At 35.9% G+C, this 15,441-nt stretch overlaps 1 protein-coding gene across 1 annotated transcript in view; it reads right to left on the bottom strand.

The window, feature by feature from the left end:
• Positions 1–15,441, bottom strand: part of PRKCI (protein kinase C iota) — a 98,202-nt gene that overhangs the window by 35,803 nt on the left and 46,958 nt on the right. Inside the window, exons 3-6 of the mRNA XM_057499922.1 lie at positions 15,271–15,360; positions 13,613–13,663; positions 2,310–2,395; positions 724–864 (exon numbers count right to left, since the gene is read on the bottom strand). Of these exons, the coding sequence (XP_057355905.1) occupies positions 724–864; positions 2,310–2,395; positions 13,613–13,663; positions 15,271–15,360 (368 nt within the window). The remainder of the gene's footprint in view (positions 1–723; positions 865–2,309; positions 2,396–13,612; positions 13,664–15,270; positions 15,361–15,441) is intronic.

Here is a 15,441-nt window from a genome sequence, read left to right as displayed (position 1 = left end):
AGACGGGGCATGAGTTGATAACTATTGGAGCTGGGTAACTGGTATATGGAAGTTCATTATACTGTTTCATCCACTGTTATATATACGTATGTTTTAAAATTTTGCATTTAGAAAAATTTTAAATGTTTTATGCATATAAATTTGCAATGAAGAAGACCTCAAATAATAGACACAAAATGATAATTACCTTACATTGTAGATTTCATGGAGGATTTTTATTTAATTTTTCTTTATTCATCTGTATTCTCTATTTTTTCTATAATGAACATGTTTTAATTAAATATTTTAAATAAAAAGTGGAAAGTTTTAAAATGCAAAAACCATCAGTAATCTCACACTGTAAACAGCAAACAAAGCCTCTGACTTTTCTTACCTGATCTCTGCTTAGTGTAGATGCTAGAATAATGCGAGCTGTAAACTGAGTTTAGCTTAAAGAGGAGAAAAAACATCTCTTAAAAGGTTCTCCCTACATCATCTTCCTAATTTGGACTGAAGCATTTTGTAGCAGATTAAACAAAGAAGTTAACTATATCCTACAAATTTGTAATAACAATTCCAAAATTCACAGTATGTTAAGTGGACTATAAAGTATTCCTACCCACATTCTGTAACAACACTGTTGAGATATGATTCCTTAACACCTCCTTATTTCAGCCCTTGGTTCTAGTAGTTTGATTTGAAAAGCTCTATTGGAAAAAAGAAAAACAGACAAGTATATCTTACCGGTGGCAAAGAATGCCGCCCACACTCAATTGTGACAAGTTTGTGGCACTTCTTATGAACCAGCAGTTTGCAGTTGATGCACTTATATCCCTGGCGTCCAAGTCCCCATATTCGGTCAGTGCAGATGGCACAGTGGGCACGCTGGAAACAGTAATTAAACAGTATTTAATTAACAAAAGTAAGGTTATACTCATTTCCCAAAAATTTGCTCATAAAATAATAAAAATAAGTAGCTTTTTTCTCTAACTCAATTCCCTTCATCATACATAACTTTTCCAAAGCTGTGATGGTCACGGAAAAATAAAAAGGAAGAGAGCTTGTTTTAAAGTAACAGTGAAATTTGCAACCATGTTGTTTTCTGTTAAAAGTCCAAGAATTTTCAGTCTTCACATAATTAAGTTCAGAATAATGAAAATAGGAAAACTGAACTAAACTTGAAAAACATGGCAGAAAAAGCTGTAAAAGGACTCCTAAGCAAGCATAAACCTTCCAGACTGTTCAGAGGTGAAACCAAAGCCCTGCTTTCTTATGAAGCAAGGCCCAAAGTGACTTTCCATTTCAAAGCTTTTTAAATTTCAGTGCTACTGGGAATAAGAGGTTGGGAACTCAGGTGGTAGCTTTTATTTACATTAATGAATTCAGGATATGGCACTAGATTTAGAATGGAAATGGACTCTATAAATTTGTAGTTATTGAGAGTAGTTATAAACATGGACTTCTGGAAACAGACTGCTTTCAAACCTTGGCTGTGACTTACTCGGTGTGTCATCCTAGACCAGTTATTTAACTGCCCTACACCTCAGTTTTTCATCTAAAAAATGTCAATATGTACTATCTAACTCTATAAGATTGTTGCAAGAGTTAAATAAGTCAATATATGTCAAGCATTGGAAAAGTGCCTGGTACATAGTAAAAGCTAGATGTTATTTGCAATGATTTTTTTCTAAACAGTGAAAATTAAAATTACAACGTTAAATGGCTCGCAAAAAAAAAAAACCTTGCTTATTTTCTGGCTGTCTGGATTTATATTTTTAAAAATCCAATTTTCTTAGAGTAAGCATAGAATTAATCATCCCATCTGGAACATTTTTAAGAGTGAAAGGAGATGCTATTAAAAGTTACCCCAAGATACTAGTGGTTACCAAATGGAAAGGGGATATGGAGGGCAGGTGGGGAGGGAGGAAGAAGGGGATTAAGGGGCATTATGATTAGCACACAATGTAGAGCAGGCATGGGGAAGGCAGTACAGCACAGAGAAGACAAGTAGCGACTCTATAGCATCTTACTACGTGGATGGACAGTGACTGCAGTAGAGTATGGAGGGGGTGGGAGATTTGATAATATGGGTGAATGTAGTAGCCACAGTGTTGCTCATGTGAAACCTTCATAAGATTGTATATCAATGATACCTTAATTTAAAAAAATTACCCCAAGATAACACATGTACTGCCCAGGCAAACTGGGAATGTTAGGTCACCCTACTTAATCCTTTAAAGGAATAACAAGATGACATTTCCTTCATCGTAGAGAGGGCAAAAATAGATGTCTTAAATTAGCAACATTTAACAGACTAAGGTTTATTTTACCCTGTTGAACCGCTTGGCTTGAAAAGTGTGGCCATTTGCACAATAGAGCTTTCTCCAGCGGCGTGCACCTCGGCGGTAGATGGATTCTGAATAGAGATTAAAAGTTAAAAAGGCAAAAAAGAGCAAATGTGAATAAAAGTCATTTTATAATCATGTCTGATTTTCTTCATGGTTTTCATTGCAAGAAAAAATAATTCTGATAAAAACCTGAAAGTGGAAAAAATAAAATAGATTCATCAAGGGACTAGACGAAAATAGAGCCCATGGAATATAAATATTTGAATAACTATTATTGCTTTTCTGTTTTTAAATCTTCCAACTCTGGATTTTGAAAAAATTTCAAGCCCATGGAAAAATTAAAATAGAATAAACACCTGATCCTTCATATAGGTTTACAATTACTACCATCTTGCCCCATTTGCTTTCCTTTTTATACCCTTTTTTCTACCTGAATCATTTAAAAGGAAGTTGTAGACATCTTAACAGTTCACCCTTAAGTACTCAAGAATCCATTGTCTGAGATCAAGGCTATTCCCCCTAATTCTACTTAACCATATAATTACCTAGTATTAAAAAATTAACACTAATTCAGGATCACCTAATATACAGTTCCCATTTCCCTGTTTGCTCTCAAAATTTCCCTGTCCTCAATGTGTCTTCATTGCTTTCTCTCACAAGGATCCAATCAAGAGCTATACCTTTTCTCTTTAATGTATGCTAAGCATTCACTCTGCCTTACTGTTGTTCTTCATGATGTTGACTTTTATTTTTTTAAGAGTCCAGGCAGTTGTTTTATATTATGTCCCACATTCTGGATTTGTCTATTTCCTCATTAGAATCAGTATTAAATACTTTAGGCAAAAATCAAATTATAAGAGATGTGTATTTCTTACTGCATCACATCACGAGATACACAAACATCAGACTTGACTCCCATTACAGGTGCTCACTCTGTTAAAGGCAGCTGACTACTAGTTCTCTTCATTGTAAGGCACCTTTATTTTTCCTAAATACAAGACATACCTCAGATTTATTTTGGATTCAGTTGAAGACCACTGCAATAAAGTGAATATTGCAATAAAATGAGTCAAATGAATCTTTTGGTTTTCCATTTATATGATGCTGTAGTTTATTAAGTGTGCATTAAGAGTATGTCTAAAAATCAATGTACATATCATAATTAAAAAATATTTTATTGCTAAAAAATGCTAACCATCACCTGAGCTTTCAACAAGTAATAACCTTTTTGTTGGTGGAGGCTCTTACCTCAATGTTGGTGGCTGCTGACTGATCAGGGTGGTGGCTGCTGAAGGTTGGGGTGGCTGTGGCAATTTCTTAAAATAAGACATTGAAATTTGCTCTGTAGCCTACAGTGCTATTTGATGGTGTATTACCCAGAGTATGTGAAATTTAAAATTACACAGAGTGAAATTTTCAAAATTGGATCCAATCTTCTCAAACTCTGCCACTGCTTTATCAACTAGATGCCATTAAGAATAATAAGAACATTAATGGCACTTATGTAATATTCTAAATCCTTTGTTTTCATTTCAACAGTCTTCATAGCATCTTCATCAGGGGCAGATTCATCTCAATAAACCACTTTCTTTGCTCATCCATAAAAAGCAACTCCTTATTCTTTGAAGTTTTAGCCTAAGATTGCAACAATTCAGTCACATCTTTAGGCTCCACTGCTAATTCTAGTTCTTGTACTATTTCTACCACTTTTGCAGTTACTTCTTTTACTGAAGTCTCTAACTCCTATAAGTCATTTATGAGGCTTGGAATCAGCTTCTTTCAAACTCCTGTTAATGTTGGTATTTTGACCTTTTCCCATGAATTATGAATGTTCTTAATGGCATCTAGAATGATGAATCTTTTCCAGAAGTTTTCAATTTACTTTGCCAAGTTCATCAGAGGAATCACTATCTGTGGCAGCCACAGCCTTACAAATGTATTTCTTAATAAGACTTGAAAGTAGAAATGACTCTGATCCACGGGCTGCAAAATGGATGTTGTGCTATCAAGCATAAAAATAGTATTAATCTCATGGTACATCTCCATCAGAGATCTTGGGTGACCAGGTGCATTGTCAATGAGCAGTAATATTTCAAAAGAAATCTTTTTCTGAGCAGTAGGTCTCAAGAGTGGGCTTAAAATATTCAGTAAACCATGTCATAAATAGATGTGCTGTCATCCAGGCTTTTTGGGCTGAGTAGGTTTAGCACAATTTGAAGGTCTCTAGGATTTTCAGGGTCAATGAGTATTGGCTTCAACTAAAAGTCACCAGCTGCACTAGCCCCTAATAGGAGAGTTGGTCTGTCCTTTGAATCTTTGAAGCCAGGCATTGACTTCGGTGTAGCTATTTAAGTCCTAGGTGGCATATAAGGCTTCCAACGTAAGGCTGTTTCTACATTGAAAATCTACTCTTTAGTATAGCCACATTCATTCATTATTTGAGCTAGATCTTCTCAGTAACTTGCTGCAGCTTCTACATCAGCACTTGTTGCTTCACCTTGTACCTTTATGTTATGGAGACGGCTTCTTTTCCTAAACCTCATGAACCAATCTGTGCTAGCTTCAAACTTTTCTTCTTCAGCTTCCTTACCCCTTTGAGCTTTCAAAGAATTGAAGAGAGTTATTTAGGGTCTCGTTCTGGATTAGGCTCTGGCTTAAGGGAGTCTTGTAGCTGGTTTGGTCATCTATCCAGACCACTAAAGCTTTCTCCACATCAGCAGTTAGGGCTGTTTAGATTTCTTACAGTTTGTGTGTTCACTGGAATAGCACTTTTAATTTCCTTCAAGAGCTTGTCCTTTGCACTCACAACTTAGCTAATTGGCGCAAGAGGCTTAGCTTTTGGCCTATCTCACTAAGCTTCTGACATGCCTTCCTCACTAAGTTTGATCATTTCTGGCTTTTGATTTAAAGTGAGAGACATGCAAATCTTTCACTTGAACACTTAGAAACCACTATAGGGTTATTAATTGGCCTAATTTAAATACGGCTGTGTCTCAGTGAATAGGGAGATCTGAGGAAAGGGAAAGAGGGGAATGGCCAATTGGTAGAACAGTCAGAACACATACAACATTTATCAATAAAGTTCATGTGTTACATGGGCACAGTTTGTGGGGCTCACAAACAATTACAGTAGTAATATCAAAGATCAATGATTACAGATAACCATAACAAATATAATAATGAAAAAGGTTGAAATATGACAATTACCAAAATGTGACATAGACACATGAAGTGAGCAAATAATGTTGGAAAAATTGTGCTGATAGACTTAACCGATGCAGGTTAAGCTCAATAAAATGAGGTATATACCTGTACTGTATAAAGGATACTTTGCAACCACAAGAATGTTCCCTTCCCCAACAATCTTTTATCTAACGCTTTCATACCAATAGTTTTCCTAAACAAACTAAGAGTTTCCGCGAAACCAAATCCAGTTTACTTGTGTAATTTTGGTTACACGCATCACTGTTATATATATTGTCTGTTAGTCATTAATAGTAATACTCCACAGTAATAGTAAATACTGTGGAAAGATTCTACTAGGTTTCTAAACTCATATTTAAAACAAATGTAGTACTAGGTTTACTGTTGAAAATTAAGATAGAAAAGACCAGTTGAAATGCTCTGAATTAGAATTCATAGAGGAAACATAGATACTTTATTTTTAATTACTTATTGTTATGAGTAACCAAAGCAAAAAGGTTGTTAAAAATATCTTAACCTATTTCAGAAGCTTTTATGAATTACAAGTTGGTATATATCCTAAATTTAAACATGTTACTGTGGCCTAGGAATTAAAAGAGACAGAGATCACATTTATGCTTATCAATTTCTCTCCAAGCTCTAGTTTAGTCATATTTATTATACTGGGGGAGAAGTGGTATCAAAATACCTAGCAGGAAATTTTAAAGGGGGAAGGTGGGCATGAAACATACTAAAAAGTTAGGAAATTATATTTATCTGGCAAGTATGCCATAGGCCCAGAATAGATTAGGAGATGGGACAAGGTCTGCTACAATGGCAAGCCTTTCAAAACTCTGGCTTGAACATTGAAAGGCCAGCTGCTTCTCCAAACAGCTCTGTGAAGGCAGTCTACACTGATTTTAATCCATCTGCCAGGAGAATGCCAATGAAATACTCCTAGCTGAATCCTAAATTTGGTCACTGTTTTTCACTATTACTTCAGGGTTCTACCTATGCCTTATTTCTCCATCTTCCTATGTAGCACATGGCCCCCATTCAATTCTATATACAAACACCCTCAGTTCATTAATTTTTTTCTTTTCACCAAGTTCCAAGAAGAGTCACGGAATTAAAAGTTTAGAATTATTTCACTTAATTCAAAGCAAAGCATTTACCACTTCTCCTTCTAAAGTCATGGATATATGCTGTAACCACAAAAATGAAAATGAGTTGCCTAATGTCCATAACAAATAAATTATAACCATATAGCAAAAGTAGTAACTTATGTACATCCATAAGTTTACATATTTGAATTAGAGCAGACCATATAGTTGTTTGACTCCTTCAATTCATCACATTAATGGTCAATCTCTAACCACTAGCTTGGATATTAAAAGGAAAATCCCCTAACAATTCTTAAGGATAAATGCTGAAGTATTCACAGGTGAAATACCATGTCATTGACTTAACCTCAAATGGTAACAGCAAAAAAATAAATAAACCTAAAACAAGTGGAAAATTCTCTCCACCAGAAGATTAAAGATGTGAGAAGTGAGACAGAAACTTCCTCAAAAACCACATATAATATGAAAATACAGCAAATACAATTAATTCTTAAGGAGCGACAGGAAAGACTACAGCAGACTGCCTACATCTGGGGAAAAGAGAAGATCTCACAGAAAAGGGTAAAGTAGCAGAGCTGCAATCCAGTGGGACCCAAACCCTTCCCCCATCCCAGCTCAACGGAAGGAAGAAAACAAACAGAGCGGGTGGGGTGTGGAGGCCTACGACTGGTGAACACCCAGCAGTGGAGATCTGCTCTGGGAGCAAGAACCTACATTACATGATGCTCTGGAGATTAGTGGGGTTGGAAAGCTAAGACAGGCAGAATACTCAGAGAGACTGAAATTCCAGCTGCTTGTGGAAAACAGGTACCCACAACTGGCCAATCCGGGACAAAAGAAAGGCGGGAATTCTGAGAGACTTTCCAACAGCAAGAGGGCTGCTAAAGGGAAAAAGGTTGCACATAACTTGCTTCTCGGCAGAAAGGACAGGTGGATAAAACTGTTCCAGGCACTCAGTACAACAGGTTAGGAACTTTCGGGAGCTTCAGGAACTCCATCCCCTGGCTGGCAACAGAGCCCTGAGGCCCACCACTGTGATACGCAGCCTGCTGTGCCTTTCTCCCCGATGGCGCCGGCTCACAAACCTGCTGCCCCCCACAATTGCGCCAGGCAAACTATAGGGTGGCCCCGCCTACAGCAGCTACAGGGGCATAGCATAGAGGCTTTTCCCTGCATGCTCAGCCTCTGGCCCTGGCAGTGGAGGCAGGCACTGCAGCTGGGAATCAGGAAAGGGCTTTTTCCTCCGGCAGGCACCAGTGCTAATCACCTGTGACCCCCGGGATTGCTCCAGGTGCTGAGCAGAGCAGAGTAGAGCTTCTGGGAACTAGAGGACACTGCCTACACAAAGTTTATATTGCATATTATTCATTACATATAAGAAACATCAAAGAACCTGGTACAAATGAAAATTCCACAAACACCAGAAGAGGGTCAGGTGAAACTAAAATCAATTTCCCCAAGAAAGATTTCAAAATAAAAATCATAAACATGCTCACGGAGGTACAGAACAATACTGAAGCCCTCAGGGAGGAACTCAAGAGATAGAAACTTTGAAAAATATAGTATCTGAAATGATAAATACAATGGAGGGATTTAAAAGCAAATTAGATGAGGTAGAAAGAGATGGTAAGTTAAATAGAAATTAGAGAACAGGAATACAAAGAAGCAGAGGCACAGAGAGAAAAAAGGACCGCTAGGAATGAAAGAATATTAAGAGAACTGTGTGACCAATCAAAATGAAACAATATTTGCATTACAGGGGTAACAGAAGAAGAAGAAGAGAGAAAAAGGGACAGAAAGTGTCATTGAAGAAATAATTGCTGAGAACTTCCCCAATCTGGGGAAGAGATAGTCTCTCAGGCCATGGAGATGCACAGATCTCCCAACACAGGGGACCCAAGGAAGACAACACCAAGACATATAATAATTAGAAGGGCAAAGATCAAGGATAAGGACAGACTATTAAAAGCAGCCTGATGGAGAAAAAGATCACATACAAAGGAAAACCCATCAGACTATCATGAGACTTCTCAACAGAAACCTTACATAGGCCAGAAGAGAGTGACATGATATATATAATGCAATGAAACAGAAGGGACTCAAAACACGAATACTCTACCCAGCAAGATTACCATTTAAATTTGAAGGAGGGATTAAACAATTTCCAGATAAGCAAAAGCTGAGAGAATTTACCTTCCACAAAACATCTCTACAGTGTATTCTGGAGGGACTGCTATAGATGGAAGTGCTCCAAAGGTGAAATAGCTGTCACCAGAGAAAATAAAACCATGGAAGTAGACCAATTAATTACTAAAAAAACGGACAACTGTATGAACTACCCCAAAAGTACAGAATATGACACCTAATATATAAAGAATGGAGGAGGAAGAAAAAGAACAGAGGAAAAAAAAACCTTTAGATTGTGTTTAAAATAGTGTATTAAGTGAGTTAAGTTAGACTATCAGATAGTAAAGAAGCTACCCTCGAACCTTTCATAACCATGAATCTAACACCTGTAATGGCAGTAAGTACATATCTATTGATAATCACCCTAAATGTAACCAGACTGAATGCACCAATCAAAAGATACAGAGTCACTGAATGTATAAAAAAAACAAGACCCAACTATATGCTGCCTAAAAGAGATTTACTACAAATCCAAAGACACACACAGATTAAAAGTGAAGGGATGGAAAAAGATATTTCATGAAACTAAAAGGAAGAAAAAAGCAGGAGTTGCAGTACTTGTATCAGACAAAACAGACTTCAAAACAAAGAAAGTAACAAGAGATAAAGAAGGACATTACATAATGATAAAGGGGTCAATCCAACAAGAGGACATAAGCATTATAAATATCTATGCACCCAACATTGGAGTCCCTACACATGTGAAATGAATACTAACAGAATTAAAGGGGGAAAAACAATGCAATGCATTCATTTTAGGAGACTTCAACACACCACTCACTCCAAAGGACAGATTAACCAGACAGAAAATAAGTAAGGAGACAGAGGCACTGAGCAACACATTAGAAAAGATTGACCCAACACACATCTACAGAACATTCCACCCAAATTCATCAGGATACACATCCCTCTCAAGTGCACATGGAACATTTTCAAGAACACATCATATACTAGCAACGGAAAGAGCCTTGGTAAATTCAAAAACATTGAAATTGTACCAACCAGCTTCTCAGACAACAAAGGTATGAAACTACAAATAAATTATGCAAAGAAAACAAACAAGCCCACAAACACATGTAGGCTTACAACATGCTCCCAAATAATCAATGGATCAATGATCAAATAAAAACAGAGATTAAGCAATATGTGGAGATAAATGACAATAACTCAACACGGCAAAATCTGTGGGATGCAACGACAGCCACCCTAAGAGGGAAGTATACTGCAATACAGGACACCTCAGGAAAGAAGAACAATCCAATATGATCAGTCTAAACTCACAATAAATGAACCTAAAAAAAAGAAGAACAAGTGAGGCCCAAAGTCAGTAGAAGGAGGGACATAATAAACATTAGAGCATAAATAAATAAAACTGAGAGAACAAAACAACAGAAAGAACGAATGAAACCAGGAGCTGGTTATTCAAGAAAATAAACAAAATAGATAAAACCCCTAGCCAGACTTACCAAGAAAAAAGAGTCTTTACACATAAACAGAAACAGAAATGAGAAAAGAAAAATCACTACAGACAACACAGAAATACAAAGAATCATGAGAGAATACTATGAAAACTTATATGCTAACAAAATGGATACCCTGGAAGAAATGAACAACTCTCTAGAAAAATACAACCTTCCAAGGCTGACACAGGAAAAAAAACAGAAAATCTGAATAGACCAATTACCAGCAAGGAAATTGAACTGGTAATCAAAAAACTACCTAAGAACAAAACTCCTGGAACATATGGTTTCACTGCTCAATTTTATCAAATATTTAGTGAAGACCTAATGCCCATCCTCCTTACAGTTTTCCAAAGAGTAGAAGAGGAGGGAATACTCCCAAACTCATTCTATGAGGCCAGTAACACTCTAATACCAAAACCAGGCAAAGACACCACAAAAAAAGAAAATTATAGACCAGTATCCCTGATGAACACAGAGGCAAAAATTCCCAACAAAATACTAGCAAACTGAATTCAAAAATACATCAAAAAGATCATCTACCATGATCAACTAGGATTTACTCCAGGGATGCAAAGGATGGTACAACATTCAAAAGTCCATCATCATACACCACATCAACGAAAAGGGAAAAAAATATGTGATCATCTCCATAGATGCTGAAAAAGCATTTGTCAAAATTCAATATCCAACCATGATAAAAACTCTCTCAACAAAATGGGTATAGATGGCAAGTACCTCAACATAATAAAGGCCCTATATTACAAACCCACAGCCAACAGCATACTTAACAGCAAAAAGCTGAAAGCTTTTCCTTTAAGATCGGGAACAAGACAAGGATGCTCTCTCTCCCAACTTTTATTCAACATAGTACTGGAGGTCCTTGCCACGGCAATCAGACAACATAAAGAAACAAAAGGCATCCAGATTGGTAAGGATGTTAAGCTGTCCTTGCCTGCAGATGACATGATATTGTATGTAAAAAACCCTAAAGAATCCATCCCAAAACTACTAGAATATCTGAATTCAGCAAAGCTGCCGGAACAAAATTAATATGCAGAAATCTGTTGCATTCCCATATACTAACAATGAACCATCAGAAAGAGAAATCAGGAAAACAATTCCATTCACAGTTGCATCAAAAAGAATAAAATACCTAGGAATAAACCTAACCAAGGAGGTGAAAGACCTATACCCTGAAAACTACAAGACACTCATGAGAGAAATTAAAGAAGACACCAATAAATGGAAATACATGCCATGCTCATGGACAGGAAGAATATTGTCAAAATGGCCATCCTGCCTAAAGCCATCTACAGATTCAATGCAATCCCTATAAAAATACCAACAGCATTCTTCAATGAACTAGAGCAAATACTTCTAAAATTCATATGGAATCACAAAGACCCCAAATAGCCAAAGCAATCCTGGAAGGAAGAATAAAGCTGGGGGTATACACTCCCTGACTTCAAGCTCTACTAGAAAGCCACAGTGTTCAAGTCAATCTGGTACTGGCACAAGAACAGACCCGTAGATTAATGAAACAGAGAGCCCAAATATAAACCCAAGCATATATGGCCAATTAATATACACTAAAGGAGCCATGGATATCCAATAGGGAAATGACAGTCTCTTCAACAACTGGTGTTGGCAAAACTGGACAGCTACATGCAAGAGAATGAAACTGGATTACTGTCTAACTCCATACACAAAAGTAAACTCAAAATGGAAGTAAGACCTGAACGTAAGTCATGAAACCATAAACCTCTCAGGAGAAAACACAGACAAACATCTCCTGAATATAAATATGAGCAACTTTTTTCTGAACGCATCTCCTCAGGCAAGGGAAACAAAAGCAAAAATGAACAAATGGGACTACATCAAGCTAAAAAAGCTTCTGTATAGCAAAGGACATCACCAGCAGACTAAAAAGGCATTTACAGTATGGGAGAATATATTTGTAAGTGACTTATCCAACAAGGGGTTAACATCCAAAATATATAAAGAACTCACATGCCTCAACGCCCAAAAAGCAAATAACCATATTAAAAAATGGGTAGAGGATATGAACAATTCTCCAAAGTAGAAATTCAGATGGCCAACAGGCACATGAAAAGATGCTCTACACCGCTAATTATCAGGGAAATGCAAATTAAAACCACAATGAGATATCACCTCACACAAGTAAGGATGGCCAACACAGAAAAGACTAGGAATAACAAATGCTGGTGAGGATGCAGAGAAAGGGGAACCCTCCTACACTGCTAGTGGGAATGTAAATTAGTTCAACCATGGTAGAAAGTAAATCGGAGGTTCCTCAAAAACCTAAAAATAGAAATACCATTTGACCCAGAAGTTCCACTCCTAGGAATTTACCCAAAGAAAATAAGATCACGAATTAAAAAGACATATGCTCCCCTATGTTTATCACAACAATATTTACAATAGCCAAGACATGGAAGCAACCTAAATGTCCATCAGTAGATGAATGGATAAAGAGGTGGTACATATACACAATAGAATATTATTCAGGCATAAAAATACAAATCCTTCCATTTGCAACATGGATGGAGCTGGAAGGTATTATGCTCAGTGAAATAAGCCAGGTGGAGAAAGACAAGTATCAATGATTTCACTCATTCATGGAGTATAACAACAAAGCAAAAATGAAGCAAAACAGCAGCAGACACAAACTCCAAGAAGGGACTAGCTGTTACCAAAGTGCACGGAGAAGACAAGTAGTGACTCTGTGGCATCTTACTACACTGATGGACAGTGACTGCAATGGAGTGTGGGGGGACTTGATAATATGGGTGAATGTAGTAACTACAATGTTGATCATGTGAAATCTTCATAAGAATGTATATCAATGATACCTTAATAAAAAATAAATAAATAAGTGTATTTATTATGTATATGCACATATGTGTTATGTGTGCACACATACAGAGGCAGAAATACAGCCATCACAGAAAATGATAATATTTGGTGAATATAGGCAAAGGATATATGGGTGTTTTTGTTCTCAATGTTCTTTCAACTTTTCCATAGGTTTGAAAATTTTCAGAATTAAAACCAGGAAGAAATATGACTTAAAATTAACTGAATCCTTTCAAATGTGCAATAGACAATTATATCAGTAAATTTAACTAAGAACTACCTGACTTTGATTCTGTAAAAGTAGAGAATTCAGGCAGTTGCCAATATACTTTAAATTATTGAAGAATGGAAAAGAAATCAAATGAATTAAAAGTTGTATTTCTGATTTCTTTTCACTTGTGCTATTGTATGAAAAATAACTCTACTCAAATTATGAAGTATAAACACTCACTATCTTCTCCTGGACAGGGCATTCCAGGACGTTCTGGTACACAAGGGAATACTGAAAAAAAAAAAATTAAATTAATATAGCATATTTAAGACATACAAATTAATTAGAATTTTAAATTCAAACATCAAAAACTGACCCAAATTTCAATCTGACCCTCTCTTGACATAAGGTAATTGGTATGTGGTCAGAATCATTTTTTGAAGAGATCCATTCTACGAAGGGTATATGAAAAAACTTTTTATGAAAATAAACATCCATAAGCAATGCATTAGAAGCTTAAATTACTCATTCTAGTCCTTGATATGTCACTATATTTTTGGCCTTAGAAAAATCATTAACTACTATTTTTTAAGTCCTTGTTGTGGTGACAAGTTTACTTCAATGAAGAATTACAATTAAATTACAAAAATGTACACATAAACCACTTTTATGACTATAAATCATTACAGTTCTTAAAAAATGTATAGTAAATTTAAGAAGAAATTACACCAGAAACAGTAACAAATCTAAAAGTATAAGTTTTATCTTAGGAACTATCAATTTATAAACATGCTAATTTAGACCATTTTTATAAAGAGGTAGAATATAAAGAAACAGTAATTTTATGGACATCTAATCAACTATCTATAGACTGATGTACAAAGGACATGGTTTAATAAAGAGCACAGAGTATGGAAAGTACAATTCCTAATACATTTTTAAAAGTTGAAATATAAGGCAACCTTGGAAAACATATGTGATATAGTATAAAAGGCAAAAAATCTTAAAACAAACTAATACTACTGATCAATCATTTCTTTAAACATTCATTATAGATTTATTCTAGAAAAAGATGAGCAAAAAAGTGGATTACTTCTAAAGTTCTACCAGGATCTCAACAAATTAAGTTATGGATCCTTTGGGAGTCACTATGTCAAATGCTTTGAAAAAATCTGTTTTTTAAAATACACAAGGTAAAGAAAATGAAAAGGAATAACAACAAGGTATTGAAAGGGCTCATTATACTTAGGAGAAGATTTCTCAAAGCTCTCAAAAATGTTACATGAAATATTGCAAGTGGGTTCTACACGATGCAGTTTTAGGGGGTATCATGGTAGAATGAAAAGAACACCCATTTGGAATCAGAATACCTAGATTCACAAGCCAGGTGTACAATGTACCAGTCAATGATGACTGAGTTTAGGCCTCTTTACCACTACCCACTACTTTTAGGCTTGCTGATTTTTAATGCATGTCTATCATAACTATGTAAGTGGTTTCACTGTTAACCCTTAAAGAAAAGAAAGGACATTTAAGATACCTTACCTTTGGAGATCATTATCTGCATACAATACAAAACTGCAGAGAGATGATTTATGCTCTACTAGACTCTCAATTCTTAAATTCTATCCTAAACTTTGCTGTGAAACAGAGAGATAATCAGTTAAATACCCTAGAAGGCATACCCATAACAAAATTCTCAAGACTATAAGAAGCTGATTGATTTGATCTTCTCTAGCATTTAAGAAACTACTGTGTAAGGACAATTACATAGTGATTACAGAGGGATAGAGCTCAAGAAAATGACATCAGGATTATGTTTTAAAATGGTCAAGAATATAGGACTTTTTGAAAAAAAATGTATAGTTCTAAAAGAGTAAGAAATAACTCCTCTTTACCATGAATCAAGAGTTCAGAATCCTTGTTTAGTTCATAAAGCCTAAAGGCTTCTTCTAACTCCAACTGAGATGATACTGTACATGGGTCTCCTAAAAAATACAAAAGATAAGGTAAAGCTCACTTTTTAAATCCTGTAAATGTGATATTAGTAAACAATTTCCATTATTTAA

Source organism: Manis pentadactyla, chromosome 1 (assembly GCF_030020395.1).
Source record: "Manis pentadactyla isolate mManPen7 chromosome 1, mManPen7.hap1, whole genome shotgun sequence".
Taxonomy (NCBI): Eukaryota; Metazoa; Chordata; class Mammalia; order Pholidota; family Manidae; genus Manis; species Manis pentadactyla.
Note: the sequence above shows the minus strand (reverse complement) of the source record. Positions and strands in the feature narration are given on the sequence as shown.